Source organism: Sinocyclocheilus rhinocerous, unplaced genomic scaffold (assembly GCF_001515625.1).
Source record: "Sinocyclocheilus rhinocerous isolate Xijiao unplaced genomic scaffold, SAMN03320098_v1.1 scaffold174, whole genome shotgun sequence".
Taxonomy (NCBI): Eukaryota; Metazoa; Chordata; class Actinopteri; order Cypriniformes; family Cyprinidae; genus Sinocyclocheilus; species Sinocyclocheilus rhinocerous.
The window spans coordinates 1,062,510-1,078,509 of record NW_015646289.1 but is presented as its reverse complement, the minus strand read 5'-3'; the positions used below and the strand labels follow the sequence as shown (position 1 = coordinate 1,078,509).

The 16,000-nt window shown below is 35.3% G+C and overlaps 3 protein-coding genes and 1 long non-coding RNA gene across 15 annotated transcripts in view; 1 reads left to right on the top strand and 3 right to left on the bottom strand.

The window, feature by feature from the left end:
- LOC107707220 (microtubule-associated tumor suppressor 1 homolog A) overlaps positions 1-7,601 on the bottom strand; it is a 35,075-nt gene extending 27,474 nt beyond the window's left edge. For 9 of the 11 annotated variants that reach the window (XR_001636231.1, XR_001636232.1, XM_016511173.1 and 6 more), the window contains exons 1-2: positions 7,524-7,601; positions 393-2,069 (exon numbers count right to left, since the gene is read on the bottom strand). Coding sequence is in view for 9 of the 11 variants with exons in the window: in XM_016511173.1 (XP_016366659.1) it covers positions 393-1,946 (1,554 nt within the window). In the remaining 2 variants the exon portion in view is untranslated. Of the gene's footprint in view, positions 1-392; positions 2,070-4,984; positions 5,004-7,161; positions 7,254-7,523 lie in introns of those variants that run through there. The other 2 variants (XM_016511168.1, XM_016511169.1) reach the window with 2 other exon arrangements.
- LOC107707222 (uncharacterized) lies at positions 7,243-9,728 on the top strand. 2 transcript variants are annotated; one of them, XR_001636234.1, is made up of 3 exons: positions 7,243-7,322; positions 9,391-9,514; positions 9,650-9,728. It is a non-coding gene; the product is annotated as an uncharacterized LOC107707222 (long non-coding RNA). The 2 variants fall into 2 exon arrangements; XR_001636233.1 differs by lacking the exon at positions 7,243-7,322 and adding an exon at positions 7,684-7,967.
- Positions 9,205-12,582, bottom strand: LOC107707221 (fibrinogen-like protein 1). Its single transcript, XM_016511178.1, has 8 exons — positions 12,388-12,582; positions 12,074-12,248; positions 11,799-11,958; positions 11,616-11,713; positions 10,765-10,853; positions 10,438-10,520; positions 9,658-9,762; positions 9,205-9,500 (listed from the first exon to the last, which is right to left on the bottom strand). The coding sequence occupies exons 1-8, from the start codon at positions 12,442-12,444 to the stop codon at positions 9,341-9,343; spliced, it is 927 nt and encodes a 308-aa protein (XP_016366664.1). The 5' UTR covers positions 12,445-12,582; the 3' UTR covers positions 9,205-9,340.
- A 1,754-nt stretch (positions 12,583-14,336) lies between these two features.
- On the bottom strand, positions 14,337-15,994 carry LOC107707198 (acid ceramidase-like). Its single transcript, XM_016511132.1, has 5 exons — positions 15,934-15,994; positions 15,522-15,653; positions 15,314-15,437; positions 15,099-15,155; positions 14,337-14,890 (listed from the first exon to the last, which is right to left on the bottom strand). Exons 1-5 carry the CDS (start codon positions 15,978-15,980, stop codon positions 14,801-14,803), a joined length of 450 nt encoding a protein of 149 aa, XP_016366618.1. The 5' UTR covers positions 15,981-15,994; the 3' UTR covers positions 14,337-14,800.
- Between the last annotated feature and the right edge of the window lie 6 nt (positions 15,995-16,000).

Below are 16,000 nucleotides of genomic sequence, written 5' to 3'. Positions count from 1 at the left end.
TGAAATGTTAAAGTTTAAATAGACTTTGAAAAGAGAGAAAGAAATCTCTCATGTTTCTTTAAAAACACCTGTTGTTATTTTTTCACATTTGTATTTTGAAGATGAACAAAAGTCGTATGGATTAATAAGGGGAAGTAAACAACAAATCTTATTTTTGGATAAACTAACTTTAATTGTGCATGTACATTTCCCCTATTACCTTTACCATCATCTAGCTCTCACTTACATTTATTTAATGCAATCTTTTTGTTTTGTGTTATGTATAGTATGAGATTTATTAATGTTGTGCTCTCTAAATCCATTTGTAGCATCTAAAAGGATTGATTCTGGATTCATTTTATAATTTTACTTAATAACATCCATATATCAGTTATTTGCCATGACATACTCACCATCAGACTGACTTTCTGATTCTTCCCACGAACCTTCAGAGACTCATTCCCCCGCATGTCCTCTCTATTTGACTCGGTTTCTGCAGGTTTGGTCTTTGCACCTCCTTTAGTGATTTTTTGTGGTGTGACGAGGTTGTTCAAAACTCTGTTGACCTGTGAATTCTTCTCTTGTGTTCCATCTTTACTTGTTTTGGAAGAGGTCGCGCTTTCAGACCATCGACGAGGTCGAGATTTCGAGGCTGGACCTCTTTCTTGGCAAGTAGATGAGTGACTTCTTTTAGCTGCATTACAGCTCTTTACATTTTGAGCTGGTGTGGCAGATGTGCTGGTTATTGCAGCAGAAGTAGATTTGTTAGGAAATGACTTATGCTGGTCCGTAGTCTGGCATTCATTAGTTTGAGGGACGGAGTTTGGTGAAGTCTTTTGAACTGGTGCACTTGATGTCTTAAAGGGGTTGGTGGCGCGTGACATAATTTTAGACTTTATATTACTGAAGTTAGGCTTCGGAAACCGTTTTATTTCTATTTTTTTGCTTTTACTTGCGGACATCAGTGGTGTTTTGGACTTTTGAGAGGCAGCTCCTTGCTGCTGACTTATAAATTGAGCCATTGGACTCACTGAATCACCTTCATCTTTATTCAGAGGTGACTCAGATAAAGATGGGAGGCAAAATGTCTTGTTACTCACAGACTGCACTGGAGTTGATGTCTGAGCATTGCCACTAATGTCTAAATCCTCAGAAGCAGTAATAAGCACAGTTTTCCCCTCCATTGGCGTTGACTGATTTGATCCGCCGCTGTTGCATACCAATTTTTGCACATTGAATTTGTGATCATGAACAGGTGTGACACATTCAAGTTTCTCATTGCTCAATGACTTTTCATCTATGAGAAAGGTCTGATTGTTGGCTTGGATGTAGGTACACTCCAGGCCCTGATTCTTGGGCTCTCCTTGTGGCACCTCGGCTAAGCCTTCACACACATCAGGTAACATCCCCGATACCACGCCGAGATCTGAAGATATATCCAAGGAGGTTCTGGACTCCCCAATTAGTGAGATGCTAAGTGGCTGGTCATTCTCGTGCAAGACAAAGCTGCTACTCCTCATGACCATCTCACCTGAGCTCACAGAGCAGCAGTTCTCACTGGATCCACGGCGTGATGGCTCGCAGTAGTCCACCTCAGACAGCTCTCGCTCTCCACAATCAGGGGAGGTTTCCGAGCTTCTGTCACTGCCATTGCATTCAGTGTTTTTTGTGTTCACTATCATCAAGAGAGCCATATTCTCATTCCAGTTGTCAATGTTTGATTTGACAAAGTCTACAGCAATTGCACTGCTTGACTTCACTACCTTTGAGGAAGAAGTCTCGTCTTTTGTTGGGCAAGTGATACAGTCCTCCATTTCTACATCAAGAGGACTGTCTGAACCGCCACAACTCAAACTGCTAGAGCCCCTTAGTGAATCGGGGGAATGCTCACTGGGGCAGGTGATGTTATTTCCATTTTTGTCCTCAATGGAGAAAGTAAGATTCATGGAACTACTTGTGGTCTCCATGGAGCAGCTGCTATGAGCAATTTCACATCTATCTGAAACACCTCTTGTTTTATGAGATTTGTATTAGTCGTCCCTTGAACTCCAGCACAGGTTTATTTATTGAAACTCATTCTGTGAATGTTCCTGAAAGAGAGAGAGAGAGAGAGAGAGAAAAATAAAAAGTTAAAAGTGAAATTCTAAACAATGCATCTATGGTCTAGATTGATGTAAGAGGTTATAAAAGTTATGAAGGTGACTCAACATGTGCTGGAGCTGAAATTAGAGGGGTATTAGCTATTGTTGATGCAATACTTCACTGAACAAACACACATCCTGGCCAATTACAATTTGTGAAACCTGTTGTGTTGTTGGCTACAAAAGTAACACAGTCTTCTTTGTGGAGATGTTACATAACCTACTGACCAATTACTTTAAGAGTAAAGAGGAAATTGATCCCCGGTTTAATTCTTTATGTTTCCTAGAGAAACACCATTAAAAATGCAAGAGCTTACTCATAGGTTACCAACCTCTAGTTCTTAAAATGGAACTGAAAAACAAATTTTAAAGTGTTTTTTATAAAACATCTCAGAAACTCTGAATATACACCATCATTCAAAGTTTGGGGTAAAATAACTTTAAACATAATAACTTATGTAATTCATTGCTGTGAAATCATTTTAATATGATGATTTGTTGCTCAAACATTTCTGATTATCATCAATCTTGAAAACAGCTGTGCTGTTTAATATCTTTATGCATGACACATTTTTAAAGATTTTTTTGATGAATATAAAGTTAAAAACATGCATTTATAGAGAAAACTTCTATAATATTTTACATTTCTTTACGGTCACTTTTGTTTTAATATCCTTGCTGAAAGTATCAATTGCTATAAAAAAATAAATAAAAAAAATAAATAAAAAAAACTTACTGACCCCAAACTTTTGAACAGTAGTTTAACTAAAACATCACAAAACAGAACAAACTTTTGTTTTAATATCCTTGCTGAAAGTATCAATTGCTATAAAAAAAACAAAAAAAACAAAAAAAACAAAAAAAAACTTACTGACCCCAAACTTTTGAACAGTAGTTTAACTAAAACATCACAAAACAGAACAAACAGGTGTAATTAGTCTATTCAAAGGAACCCTTAATAACAGTAACTGCTGAGATAAAGCGGTCTAGTGGCCTGTTGTGAGTTTGAGACAAATCATGGGTTAGATGGAGACTGGTGAGGGGTCAGTGGGAGCATGTGGATTTAGTGTATTTAGATAAGCAGCTCTGAGTGCAAGTGAAAACACCTCTCTGTGTTTAGTAGGGACAGATCTAGCTCCGTGATAGGACGGCTACACCCCAGCAGACATGCCTTTTTCAAACACAGAAAGCTTGCTGTGACTTAACACAAACACTAATACTTGCAAAATGTGCCACTTAATTTGATGAAATCTGATGACCAATACATTTTCTTCAAGATTGAAGACAAAAGGTCAATTGCAATCTGCTGAAATGACAATTTCTGAGTGCCAAAATGTCTCATTTATTTTTTGGGTTGTGTCTCCTCATGTTAACATCACTGCATTACTCCACAGGGGTTGAAAAGGCATGGCATACTTTGCCTCTGCTGAGGGAATGGCCTTGCATGCTCTAATGCACTTCTGTCAAGTACAATGAGGAGAGAGGCCATTTTATGCAGATCCAGAGACAAGCTCTCTGTCTAGCTTCTTTTGAAATAACAAACCCCATACAATCACAGCAAGTGAACATGCCACTTTAACTGTGGAACTATGTAATGAATCTGATTACAGACAAAACTGTATTCCAATAAATAGCAGTACCAAAAAATCACAGACCCAGAACCTGTTTACAAGGTTAATGTGTAAATGTTCATCAAACAATGACCAGTAATTGTCACTTGGAATTTGCTTCTAAAATGTAGACTATCAATAATTGATATTCTTCAACTGTTACTCGTGAAAAATATTAGCACAAACTTTCAGCAAGCCATGTTGTCATAAATGTTTAGAGTCTATCTGTTTTATCATATAGTGCAATTTTCACTCAGAAATTGCCAGTAAAGAAATGGCAAGTAACATTTAATTAAACGTTTTTTTTTTGTTTTGTTTTGTTGTTTTTTTAAGTAGAAAGACTACATTAGTATTTCCTTGTAAAACATACACCAATAATCTTTGTTTTATTTACAATGTATAACGTGTAATATTACACTCTCGCAGGTTAAAGAAAATATTAAATATCCTTTATTTAGCTGCTTAAACATTATACATTCATATAATCTTCAAGTTAATCAAATGGACCAAGATATTAAAACTACAAAGCTGCATCCCATTCATTTCTCATCCTTTTCTAACATAAAAGCATAATTATAAAATAAATTCAACTCTCATTGAAACATGACTCTCCCTAATATTCTGATATAAAAAGGAGTGCAAAAATTCCTACCTCGACTCACTGGCTGAGTGAAAGGTTACCTTGGGAACTAACAGTGTGCTTAGTCATTTACAGTCCGACTGCTCATGCAAGGGCTGGGCATTAAAGAAACATGAGCCCCTCTGTTAATACTTCACTACCGCCTGGAAAATTATTGATGTATGCATCTTATTTCAACTTTGAAGGGACATAAAACTGATATGTCAAACTCTCATAAAAAGCAACAGTGGAAAACAATGGATCATTCATTCTTGAGGGTTGAAGCAGCCTAATTATTAAGAGCCCAGTCTGGAAAAATGTCATAACTGGAGCACTAAATCAGTTTATGGCATAAAAACATAGCACATTGCATAACAAACAAGCTTACACTTTTTTTTTTTTTTTTTTTACAGCATGCAGATGTATTGTATTAATCAAATTGCATTAACTTTAATTCAGGTCTAAAATATGAATAATTACATCTCTCCTAAATTAAATACCCTCAGCTTGTAACTGTAAAAAATGCAATAGAATTCTAATAGTATTTATGCACTTATCTAAATCTTAGCAATTTCATGCTAACATCTTTTAAAACACATTAAAAAACAAAAATCAGAAAACCCTCAGAGTCCTACCAGGCATAACATTATGTCAGTTCAGCAAATCCTATTCAGGCTCCTGCAGCACTCGCAGCTCCATGTCTCAGGATCAATCCTATTAGTGCTGTGGTAAACACTACACCACACTAAACGCACATATATAAAGACTGCCAGCTCTAAAATACCCATCAGCCCCAGCAGTCCCTCCTTCAGCACCGCTCCTGGCTCGCAGCAATGGTTTGTCTCATAGGAATGTAGCACAGTCCAGGCTGCTGTCAGCACACTTTTGGGCTGTCCCTGCATACTAAAACACGCCTCTACTCGTACAGCGCTCTTCAAGTTCCAGCCTAGGCCACGACTGAACCCACTGCAAAGCCTCAAGGCTAACTTTACAGGGGACAGTGACTGGGTTACCCTATCCTAGACAAGCCCGACGTGAGGGGAGGGGCCAGGGCACCTCAGGCCAAAAGCAGCAATGCTGTTGCCAAGCAGCCAGTAGCATTTTTTTAAGGGATTTAGGTATCAGAGGATAAACGAGGAGAAAAACTGGATGTCAGCCATGCAGATATTTTCTACCATGGAAAACCTCTAATGTAAAACTAAGCATAAATGTTACAAATTTAAAAATGATAAAACAAACGCACACAAAAGTTAGAATTTAAATGTCATATCTATTTAGAAAAGCAATCCAATTACGCATAATTGGCATAGAAAACTGCAACACTTTCTTTGTATTGACAAATGCTTGACAATACCTTGACTTCCTAAAGTTGTGTAATAGCAGGCATGAGGGGTATTACATCGGTCATTGGGAACAGTACTATTCTTGATTAATCCCTATTTAAAGGTCTTTACACAAGAGTAGGAATCCATAATATTGGTTAACAAAAGATACCAAGAAGTGTTGGACACCAGGCCACAGAGTTACATAATCAAAAAACTTAAATAAAATCATTCAACCCATTTTGATTCAGCAAACAATGGACTGTAATTTTTGCTGGCACTCAAACAATAAAATATAAGCACAAAATCGTATTCAATAATTAAATAACTACTAACTTTATTAAATAACTTTGTAATTGTTTGAGACTATTTGGCAAGACATACGCTAACCTTCAAAACTTTAGTCAGTGAAAATTTCTTTTGATAGAAATAAATACTTTTATTCAGCAAGAACATGTTAACCTGATCAAAATGTCTGCAAATATAATGCTACATTTATAATGTCACAAGATTTCTATTTCACATAACTGCTGTTCTTTTGAACATTCTATTTATCCTGGAACGTTTTGTACACACACAAAAAAAACCAACAACAAATAAAAATAAAAATTAAGCAGCACAATTGTTTTCAACAAAGATAATACTAAGAAATCAGAATATTAGAATGATTTCTGAAGGAACATGTGCCAGTGAAGACTGGAGTAATGATGCTGAAAATTCATCTTTACCATCACAGGAATAAATCACATTTTAAAATATATTTAATTATTATAATTAATTATCTTACAATATTTAAATATTACTGTTTTACTGTTATTTTGATTAGATAAATGCAGCCTTGGTGAGCACAACATTAAAAAAATCTTACCAACCCCAAACTTTTTGAATGGCAGTGTATCAGAAACTTTTTGAAAACTGTAAGGTCAGTCATTGTTGCATTTATGCCATCAACATGCCTTCTTTATCCCCTCACAAACAAAAACAAAAAAGGTGATAATTTTCCATTGACACTACTCTAAATATAATATATATTTCTAAGCAAATAGAATAAATAACAGAGTTTAAGTAATCTGATAATTCTGCCCCTACAGTAGGAGGTCCTAAAGGGCACCTGCACTATAACCTGCTCTGGAATTCAAAGCTTCTGCCCTTTGAGCTTTTCACCGTTTCTGTACACCATATCTGCTCAAGGCATAAAGCACATAAGTCCCACAGTACCATGAACTAATGGTGCATTTGAGCCACATCAAACCAACACGCACTTCAAAATATTCATAGAATACATCATTACATAGGTTGGTTGACGTCTAAACCATCTTAATCACAGTATTCAATCAAAAACAAATCAGGATACTCAGAACGGTGTTCTCAGTGAAATCTATAGAAATAGAAAAGACTAGAAAAAATTAAAACAAGGTGAAAAACAAGTTCATTGGATTCTTTTAAATCTAGTTACTTTTTCCTGCTGAGCTCATGTTTCTCCCTCATACCTCACAATCTATTTCCTGATCGCTGCCTTTAAATTGTCTTGTGCACCTGACAGAAACATCAGAGGCGTGTTTGGGATCTCTGGCATCTCCGTCTATAAATAACACGTGGAGTAAACAAAGTTGTAAAGCGAAAGAAAGCAGAAGATGCCCTTCGAATAAATGTATACACACTAAATAATCATTAAACAGGCGTAAACGTAAACAAAAACCACTGAAGACAATTCACGCGACTCGAGTAACAACACAAACATGCCTCGCGCTACTAAACCAAGGATGAAATGTAAGGTACAAAAGTGCGTTTGTAGAAATGTTAAATATCTACAATGACGTCTCAACTTCTCTAATTAGCATAGAGAACTTACCCCGCACGTCGGAAGTGAGATAAAATGGGATTCACAGATTTGTCTACCGTTAAAAGCAGCGCGTGCACTGGAAAGGTGAGAGCTCAGGTGAGCTCGCGCTCTCCTTAAATGACGTCACAGCAGGAAAGACACGAGCCGCTACAGTTCACGACCACATATGCATAGGGATTGATGTTTAAGTTAAAGATAACTAAATATTATAATTAAAAAAGCTAAAAATAAATAAATAAATGTTGACGGTTGACACTTCCTAGCCTACACTATATCAATAGCTGACAGAATTGAAAGTGAACCCCTTTTGTATCAAATGGTTTTATTAATTTTTAACCAATCGTACACAACAAGTAAGGGTTAATAATTGTTATTCTGAGGTGAAAATTACTAATACGGGGGCACCGCAGGGGTGTGTTAGTTCACCCATTCTGTTTAATGAGTATGTTTCAGGTGAGGACAATCATTTTTTTAAATTAAATTCTCGGATGATACATCAATACTGAGTTTATTGCATAGGAATATTACTTGTTTGCAGTACTTTTCAGAAGTTGATAGATTTGTAAGATGGTGTGATGATAATTTTTTGATTTTAAATGGAACAAAGCCTGTTGAAATGATCTTCGTCCCTAAATCTGTGGGGGATCATAGTCCTGTATTAATAAACGGGAAGTTTATTGAACAGGTTTCATCACACAAATATTTGGGTGTCTATATGGACAATTTGTTATGTTGGTCTTCTCACGTCAACAGTCTTGTGTTCTAGACTGCAGCAGAGGTTATATTTTTTGCGAAGGTTAAAAGTATTTGGGGTAAATCAGAGGATTTTATTTCTGTTCTATCAGTCTGTTTTTGAGAGTTTGATAAGATATGGTATTACTGCATGGTATGGAAATCTGACTGTCCAAAACTTGCTTGACTTGTACAGACTGCTTTAAAAATTGTAGGTTGGGAAGCCAAACGACCTGTTCAGGAGATGTATGAGGTATCTGTTTTAAGACAAGCTAAAAAGTTGTTGCTGATGATACACATATTTTACATGAGAATGTTTATATGTTACCCTCAGGGAGACGATTGAGGATTTGATGTGTAAATCATATGGCTACAATAATTCTTTTGTGCCAACTGCTGTTAAACTATTCAACAGAGAAGTGCAAAAATGAGGAGTTTGTTTGGCATATATTGTAGCTTTTTAATATATTTGATATGTGTAATTTATTGTGAGTTGTAATGTGTTGTGTGAGTTATGTACTGGCCATGTCACGGTTGTCCAAGATGAATTTCCCAGAAACGGGACAATAAAGTATATTCTAATATTCTAATTCTATATATAATAGGCTATCTTTATAATAATAATAATAATAATAATAATAATCTACTATAAAAACTCTACTACATTTGTCAGTGTGTCAGTGTTAGAAGTGTTTTTAAAAAATACAACCTTCAACATTTTTTTATTTAATGTTTTTTAAATTATTATATAGAGGTTATCTTTAACTTAAACTTCAACCCTATACATTAAAAAAAAAAAAAACATTTTTTAAAAATAAAATGTAAATGTAATGTAATGTTTTAAATTAAATTTTATTTACTACATTAAAACAGCTCTATAAATACTCTGTCAGTTTTCTAAATACCCTGATATTGATGGTGTTTGCACTTTCTGTAGAACTTTGAAACTTTATTGCGCTACATGCAGGAGAAGAGCTTTTTTAACTACATATGTAAATACTTAAGAATTGGACTACTAAGCTGGACTACAATGTCATTTGTCTTCATCCACAAATTCATCATTTCCTTCATGGTTTAGATATCAGATCCATGAATTAAACATCATTAGGCTCAAAACTGGCTGGTCTGATCTTCATCTGCACAGATTTGAGGGAGTACCACCAGCCATGCCAGGGGTACCACACTATTCCGTCATCAGTGACTGCGCTGTAGGGGCCTCTGTGGTAGAATCCATTCAGATTGGCAGAGTGACATCTAGAGGAATACAGGTGAAACAACATACAAAACATATTGGACGCCTTTTGGTTGTCAAATGTTCATAGTTAATGTAATGAAGAACTGCTTTCATACATGTTGTAGTTGTCATTATTACTGGAATGTGAAAAGCTCTGTCATTGTTACAGATGCAGACCTGTTAAACCACCAGCCACCCTTGTCCTCCTGAGCACAACTGCGATCATAGCGGTCATTATCTCTGTCTCGTGTGCTGAACTTCATTCCCTGATGGCTGGCCCACCACTGAACCTCAGGATGATAACTGCCAGAGAGAGCGTCCCCTGCGTGTTAATTATTAGCTACATTAACCTTGACAGACCTTGACAGGTATTGCTATAAATTATGACAACATCATTTAGTATTCTATATTCAATTAATAAAAAAAAAAATGCAATTTTAATGAAACTTTCCTCTTTAATTCTGATTTATTTCTTAATTATTATTAATATTAACTAAGAAATTAATCAAATTAAAAATACTATGATGGAAAACACAAGGATGGCGCAAGGATGTTTTGAGAACTTTATTGCGCTACATGGAGGAGAAGAGCTTTTTTAACTACATATGTAAATACTTAAGAATTGGACTACTAAGCTGGACTACAATGTCATTTGTCTTCATCCACAAATTCATCATTTCCTTCATGGTTACCTCTTGGTTGTCAAATATTCATAGTTAAAGTAGTGAAATACACCAGTGGTTACTCTGCTATAGGGCAGCTGTATGAACTTGAGAATAACTTCCTTTGTACATATTGTAATTGTCATTATTACTGTAATGTGAAAAGCTCTGTCATTGTTAAGGTGCAAACCTGTTTAACCACCAGCCACCCTTGTCCTCCTGAGCACAACTGCGATCATAGCGGTCATTATCTCTGTCTCGTGTGCTGAACTTCCCTGCCTGATGGCTGGCCCACCACTGAACCTCAGGATGATAACTGCCAGAGAGAGCGTCCCCTGCGTTTCCTGTGTATACGCCAAACTGGAGCTGGTAATGGTTCTGAGAAGACAAATGGGATCGTTAAAACATTAACTAAATAAACAGATATTATACCATTCAGGTCAAATGAAATTTATAAATTGTGATATTGTGTAACACTGTTCTTAATGGAAACAGAATACAGTTATACACCCCGCTGTACTGATCTATTAGAAACTTCACATGCCACCTGTTGGTTCATAATGGGCACAGTATATTTATCCACATATCATTTATCATATTATGAAGAGATTAATAAAAAGACCTGTTCATTATCCACTTTGAACGTTTTGTACACTGCAAAACGGTGGCTGCCCTCAAAGTCTTCCAGATTGATTCTCAAGGTGTAATCGTCTGCGCAACAGAAGGTGTTTTATTAAAATATGTGCATAATATAATATAATATAATATAATATAATATAATATAATATAATATAATATAATATAATATAATATCAATCCATTCTTCAAACTGCTTGTCCTATGTAGGGTCACACATAATATAATATAATATAATATAATATCAATCCATTCTTCAAACTGGTAAAATATAATATAATATAATATAATATAATATAATATAATATAATATAATATAATATCAATCCATTCTTCAAACTGCTTGTCCTATGTAGGGTCACATATAATATAATATAATATAATATAATATAATATAATATAATATATCCATCTATTCTTCAAATGTAGGGTTGTTGTAATAAAAAATTTGAATATCGTGAAAAAGTTCTTTTTTTGTAACTTGTTTCAAAAAGTGAAATTTTCATATATTCTAAATTCATTACATGTAAAGTAAAACATTTCAAAAGTTTTTTTGTTTTAATTTTGATTATTTGAGCTTACAGCTCATGAAAGTTTTTAAAAATTAAAACAAAAAATATTTTGAAACGTTTTACTTTTCAATTTTATGTTTTAATTTACATGTAATGAATCTAGAATATATGAAAGTTTCACTTTTGGAAATAAGTTACAAAAATAAATGAACTTTTTCACGATATTCAAAATTTTTGAGATGCACCTGTATATACATATAATTATGGCCTATTATGACATATTTATTTCAGTTTGCATGCATTTTAGATGCATAGATTTACTCACCTTGAGATGTCAGATAATGCAGATTATCATTCCCTAACCAGAACTCTCCATTAGCGGACTTCATGTCACCAAATCCTATTTTATAATCATTCCAATCTCTAAACATGAACATGGAGACATCATGTTTCATTTATTAATCAGTACACATCTCTTCTCACATCAATGAAATAGAGTTTTCCATACCTGTCAAATGACTGACTGCCATCTGAGCGTCTCTGGAAGACTGTCCATCCACCCCCCTCTGTCATATCGCAGTACACTCTGATCCGGGTTAGATTTAGCAGTGGTTTAATCATGTAAAACCCACTCAGAGTGCTTCCATTTTTGAAGATCTGAGCACAGTCTGTTTGTGGCAGATTGATTTTTGTTAGTATTACATTGTGCTGTTATAATCAGACAAGTATAACATATTTACACAATGAATACTACATCTTAAGAAAATAATATAGAGCTTTGACCCATGTACTGGTTGTCTCCCATGTCATAAAATGAGCCCGCTTTTAGGGAATGTTCATCCATCTGGTTGTGATTCATTAATCGTTGAATAAGTTGCTGTTGCTTTGTCTGGCGAAGTTCCAAACTCTTCAACTCCACTCGAAGACGCTGTATCTCATCTTCACATTCGTCAGGAGTCTAAACACACAACACACAGAATGACTACTGTAGACTCAACATACAAATAAAGTATAAACACACTGTTTCATTTAGGTGTAACTAAATGTAATTTAAACACATAAGAAAGAAGCAAAATAAATATTAAGACAATACTTACAGAGTCTGACAAATCCAGAGTAGTACAAAGCATCCAAATGATGAGCAAAACTGACATTGTAGATGCTGTATTTAAAGATAAAAGATTGTAAACCAAGTCATGCAGTGTGCAATTTAGGCACTAAAGAACAACTACAATCTCAACAGCTTGTACAGATGCTTCTGAGGTCTGTTCTGGTGCCTGACCAAAGTTTCCTGTGGTTGAATGTGCACTGCTTTGAGCTGAGTCACTCTGGATCAAAACAGATGTGCAGATAACTACAAACAGCTCCCGAGACGTCACAAAGAAGACTGAAAATCTTCTGTAAATGAATAAAAAATTGAGACATTTGATCTCAATCCTTAAATTTGTTCAAGTAAAATTCAAGTAAAACAAATGAATGGTCCTTAAAGTTTAAATGTTTTTTACATAAAAAAAAAGAATTCTTTGTAATTTACATTGATGCACACATTTAATTCTCTGTAAATCTAAAACACGTGCATATTTGTTTACAAAATAAATAGAACAATCCTGATTAAAGAATGTCTGATACGCAGGGACGAATACCTGATTTGTAACACCCATAAAAACAAAATGGGAAAAACATGTGTGAGGCACACTGATCCTAAAGAGAGAGAGAGAGAGAGAGCGAGAGAGAGGGAGTTTCATTCCAAAAGTAAAACCATTAAAAGAATAATTTATCTTGCTGATGATAGACATGCATATGCACAACACATAAAAGAAACCTGCTGCAATTTGTTTTCTAGTTAAATTTAAATCAAGCAGAGGCGTACAGTAGCAATAAGGCAGGCAAAGCAGGCAATTGCCTGGGGCCCTGCATTTTGAGGGCCGCCCCAAGGGCTGATCATTTAAATAATCTGAAATGTTAATATTAACAAAGTGTCTATTTACACTAAGTGCAATAGTCCACCTTGTTGGCAGAAGCTATTTACACTAATTCCGCCCACCAATTACTGGTTGAGATAGATAAAATTACACAGAAGTCTAGGGCCCCCAGAAGTCTAGAATCGGCACTGCTTCTGGGGGTCCTACGCAAAACTGTGTCGGTGGTGGAGTGGGGTATGAGTGGTTATAAACGAATGAATGAAACACATTCGTCCATGTTTCACTCTGTCATTCATGTTTTCATAATCGCTGGCCAAATTCAAAAACGAAACTAAAATTAAATAATCTTTGAGAGCAAAGGGGCCCCCAGATGTTTCGGGGGCCCTACGCAGCTTGCGTATTTTGTGTATAGAGAGGATCGTCTCTGCCCAGAACCAGAAGTCTAGGATCGGCACTGGTTGTATCCCTTCTAGCCACAACCGAGGGAAGTTTGCGAGTGAAGGGCATAAAAAATGGACTGGAACGCAGCCTTCATCGGAACGGGTTTGCAAATCTTTTGATTCAGACCTGAATAATGGTTTGATAATCATTATGCAGTTCGAACTTTGGAGCGTGTATTATGAATCGTTTGATTTAGATTGGAACTTCGTTGCGGGTTCGTGAATCTTTTGATTCAGATCGGGACTTTGGATATATAAATTTTCACCCTAAAGACCAAGGATAGTCTCATAAATTCCTATGAGAAACACAAGTTCATATTATAGCTGCCGTAAATGGGGAAAAATGTCCACTTGCCAAGATTTGGGCTAAGCCCCAAAAGTTTACAATGTATGTTATATAATTATTTCTCTAGGTAACTAATACCTATATTTAAACAAAAAGGGTCTTATTTATTAATTTTGGCTGGGGCCACCACTTAATGTAAGTTTGCCTCTGAAATCAAGCATAGGCCTACTGTTCCGGGTCTCAGGGAATAAACTTACCTGAATGACTAATAGAAATATACTGAATGTATTAACATTTAGCTGCAAAAGTAGACCTCCAACAGAGACATTGTAACTGGACTGCATCAGTTTAATAATTGTAGGTGTAAAAAGGATTAAAATTACACACATCAAATTCAGTTTAGCCTTTGTTGATGAAACATTTTATTACTGTTTGTAACTCGTAATACCTCCACTTACACATTCAACACAGTCCCAGCAAGAGACACATAAAATGTCAGTATAAATTACAAAAATACTTTTCAGCATCATTACCAAGGGTTTCAGAAAAACTGATTTCCTTATATCATCAAAATATTAAAGAAAAAGGCAACACTCAAAGAAAATATATAAAAAAAACATTTCCATTTAAAATGTGTGGTTATTCAGAGTTTGTTATGCAAAATTGAAACAATTGCACAAATGTTGCAGTGGTAAAGCAGTTACAACAGACGTGTCCATGTGAAGAGATATGTGCAAGTTCAGAGATAGAATTGCAACCATTATGATTTTTAACATCCTCCTTTTCTTATACACCGCCATGTAATGACAGATATCCAGAACAGTATTTCATATGCCTTAGTTAATTCAGATTTGATGGCAGATCACCATGGCGTACATGGATTTGGACAATCTCTGATATAAGACTCCAGAGATCCAGTAGACACTTCCATCAGTGACGTGTAGGTTGTCAACTGTAAAGACAGGACAGAAAATGGCTTCATTATTATATGACATTAGACCAGATGCAGAAATGTGATCAAACACCCTTTTTGTCTCTCTGTCTAAAAAATAGTGAAAGAAAGAAAGAACAATAAATTAAAAAAATTAAAATAAACCAAATATAAGTATGATATATGTAAGTGTAAGGCTGTTGTTAATTCAACTGAAAGGAAGACTTACTTTATTAAGAACCGGTTTTGTAGACAGAACATCATATATTGATGCCAGAGAAATATTCTGTGGAAATTACAATTTGTTATCTTCTATAAAACATCTTCATGAACAATTAGTTACTAAATATGCACATTATTTTAAAAGCACTTAAAAACTAATTAACCTACTCTCTTAATTACTACTACATAGCCGTTTTACTTCTAACACAAAATGCCACATACCGCTTGTGTGGTTTGATTCATGCACTTCATTGCAGGTGTTCTGCGGTCATCAAATATCATAGGCTTTTCCCAGTGATCATAGTTTGTTTCCAGGACGTACCATCTCCCAAGCTTCATATAAAGTCTTTAACATCAACAACAAATTTTAGGGCAGTTTAAAGCATTGCAGACAGAAATTTGGTACTTCTGTGTGATATGATTTACTCACTCCCATATGTCTAATGTGTTTATTCTCGTCCTGGTTATCACACAACCCTGACCCGTTCGGTTACCACCCAAGATGAAGTAAGCGGGTGCAAGCAGTTTCGTCAGAGAGAGCTGGCCTTTGGCATCCTCATAACTGCAAGTAAAAAAAATAAAAAAGAAAGACTGATGAGTGCTCGTGTCCTCTTGTCACAAGAGTATCACATATTGTCACAAATATTAATATTTTTAAAATAAAAATAAATTTTTTTATCTACACATGGTGCCTTTTTCAGAGTGTGAAGGTTACAACTTTAGCTGATGAAAGCTATTTTTTAATTATTACAAAAAAAGTGTGTGAGTGAGAACTATGTGGTCATGACGGAGAAATAAGGAAGTTGTGCTTTCATGTTACGCTAGTGTGGTGTTGTTTTTACCTGGTAGCATTTTCCAGAACTTTCCGAGTGAGAAAACCCATCCACATTCCATCTCGCTTGCCAAAAA

What these genes read in the sequence shown, in the direction of transcription:
- LOC107707221 (XM_016511178.1), bottom strand. Translation starts at nt 12,444, where the DNA reads ATGTCAGTTTTGCTCATCATTTGGATGCTTTGTACTACTCTGGATTTG. An exon ending in CTCTGGATTTGTCAGACTCT is followed by an intron (nt 12,249 to 12,387) that starts GTAAGTATTGTC and finishes TTGTGTGTTTAG; the next exon opens with ACTCCTGACGAATGTGAAGA. An exon ending in TCAAAGTGGATAATGAACAG is followed by an intron (nt 10,521 to 10,764) that starts GTCTTTTTATTA and finishes TTGTCTTCTCAG; the next exon opens with AACCATTACCAGCTCCAGTT.
- LOC107707198 (XM_016511132.1), bottom strand. Translation starts at nt 15,980, where the DNA reads ATGTGGATGGGTTTTCTCACTCGGAAAGTTCTGGAAAATGCTACCAG. An exon ending in AACACATTAGACATATGGGA is followed by an intron (nt 15,438 to 15,521) that starts GTGAGTAAATCA and finishes TTGATGTTAAAG; the next exon opens with ACTTTATATGAAGCTTGGGA. An exon ending in CAAAACCGGTTCTTAATAAA is followed by an intron (nt 14,891 to 15,098) that starts GTAAGTCTTCCT and finishes CTGTCTTTACAG; the next exon opens with TTGACAACCTACACGTCACT.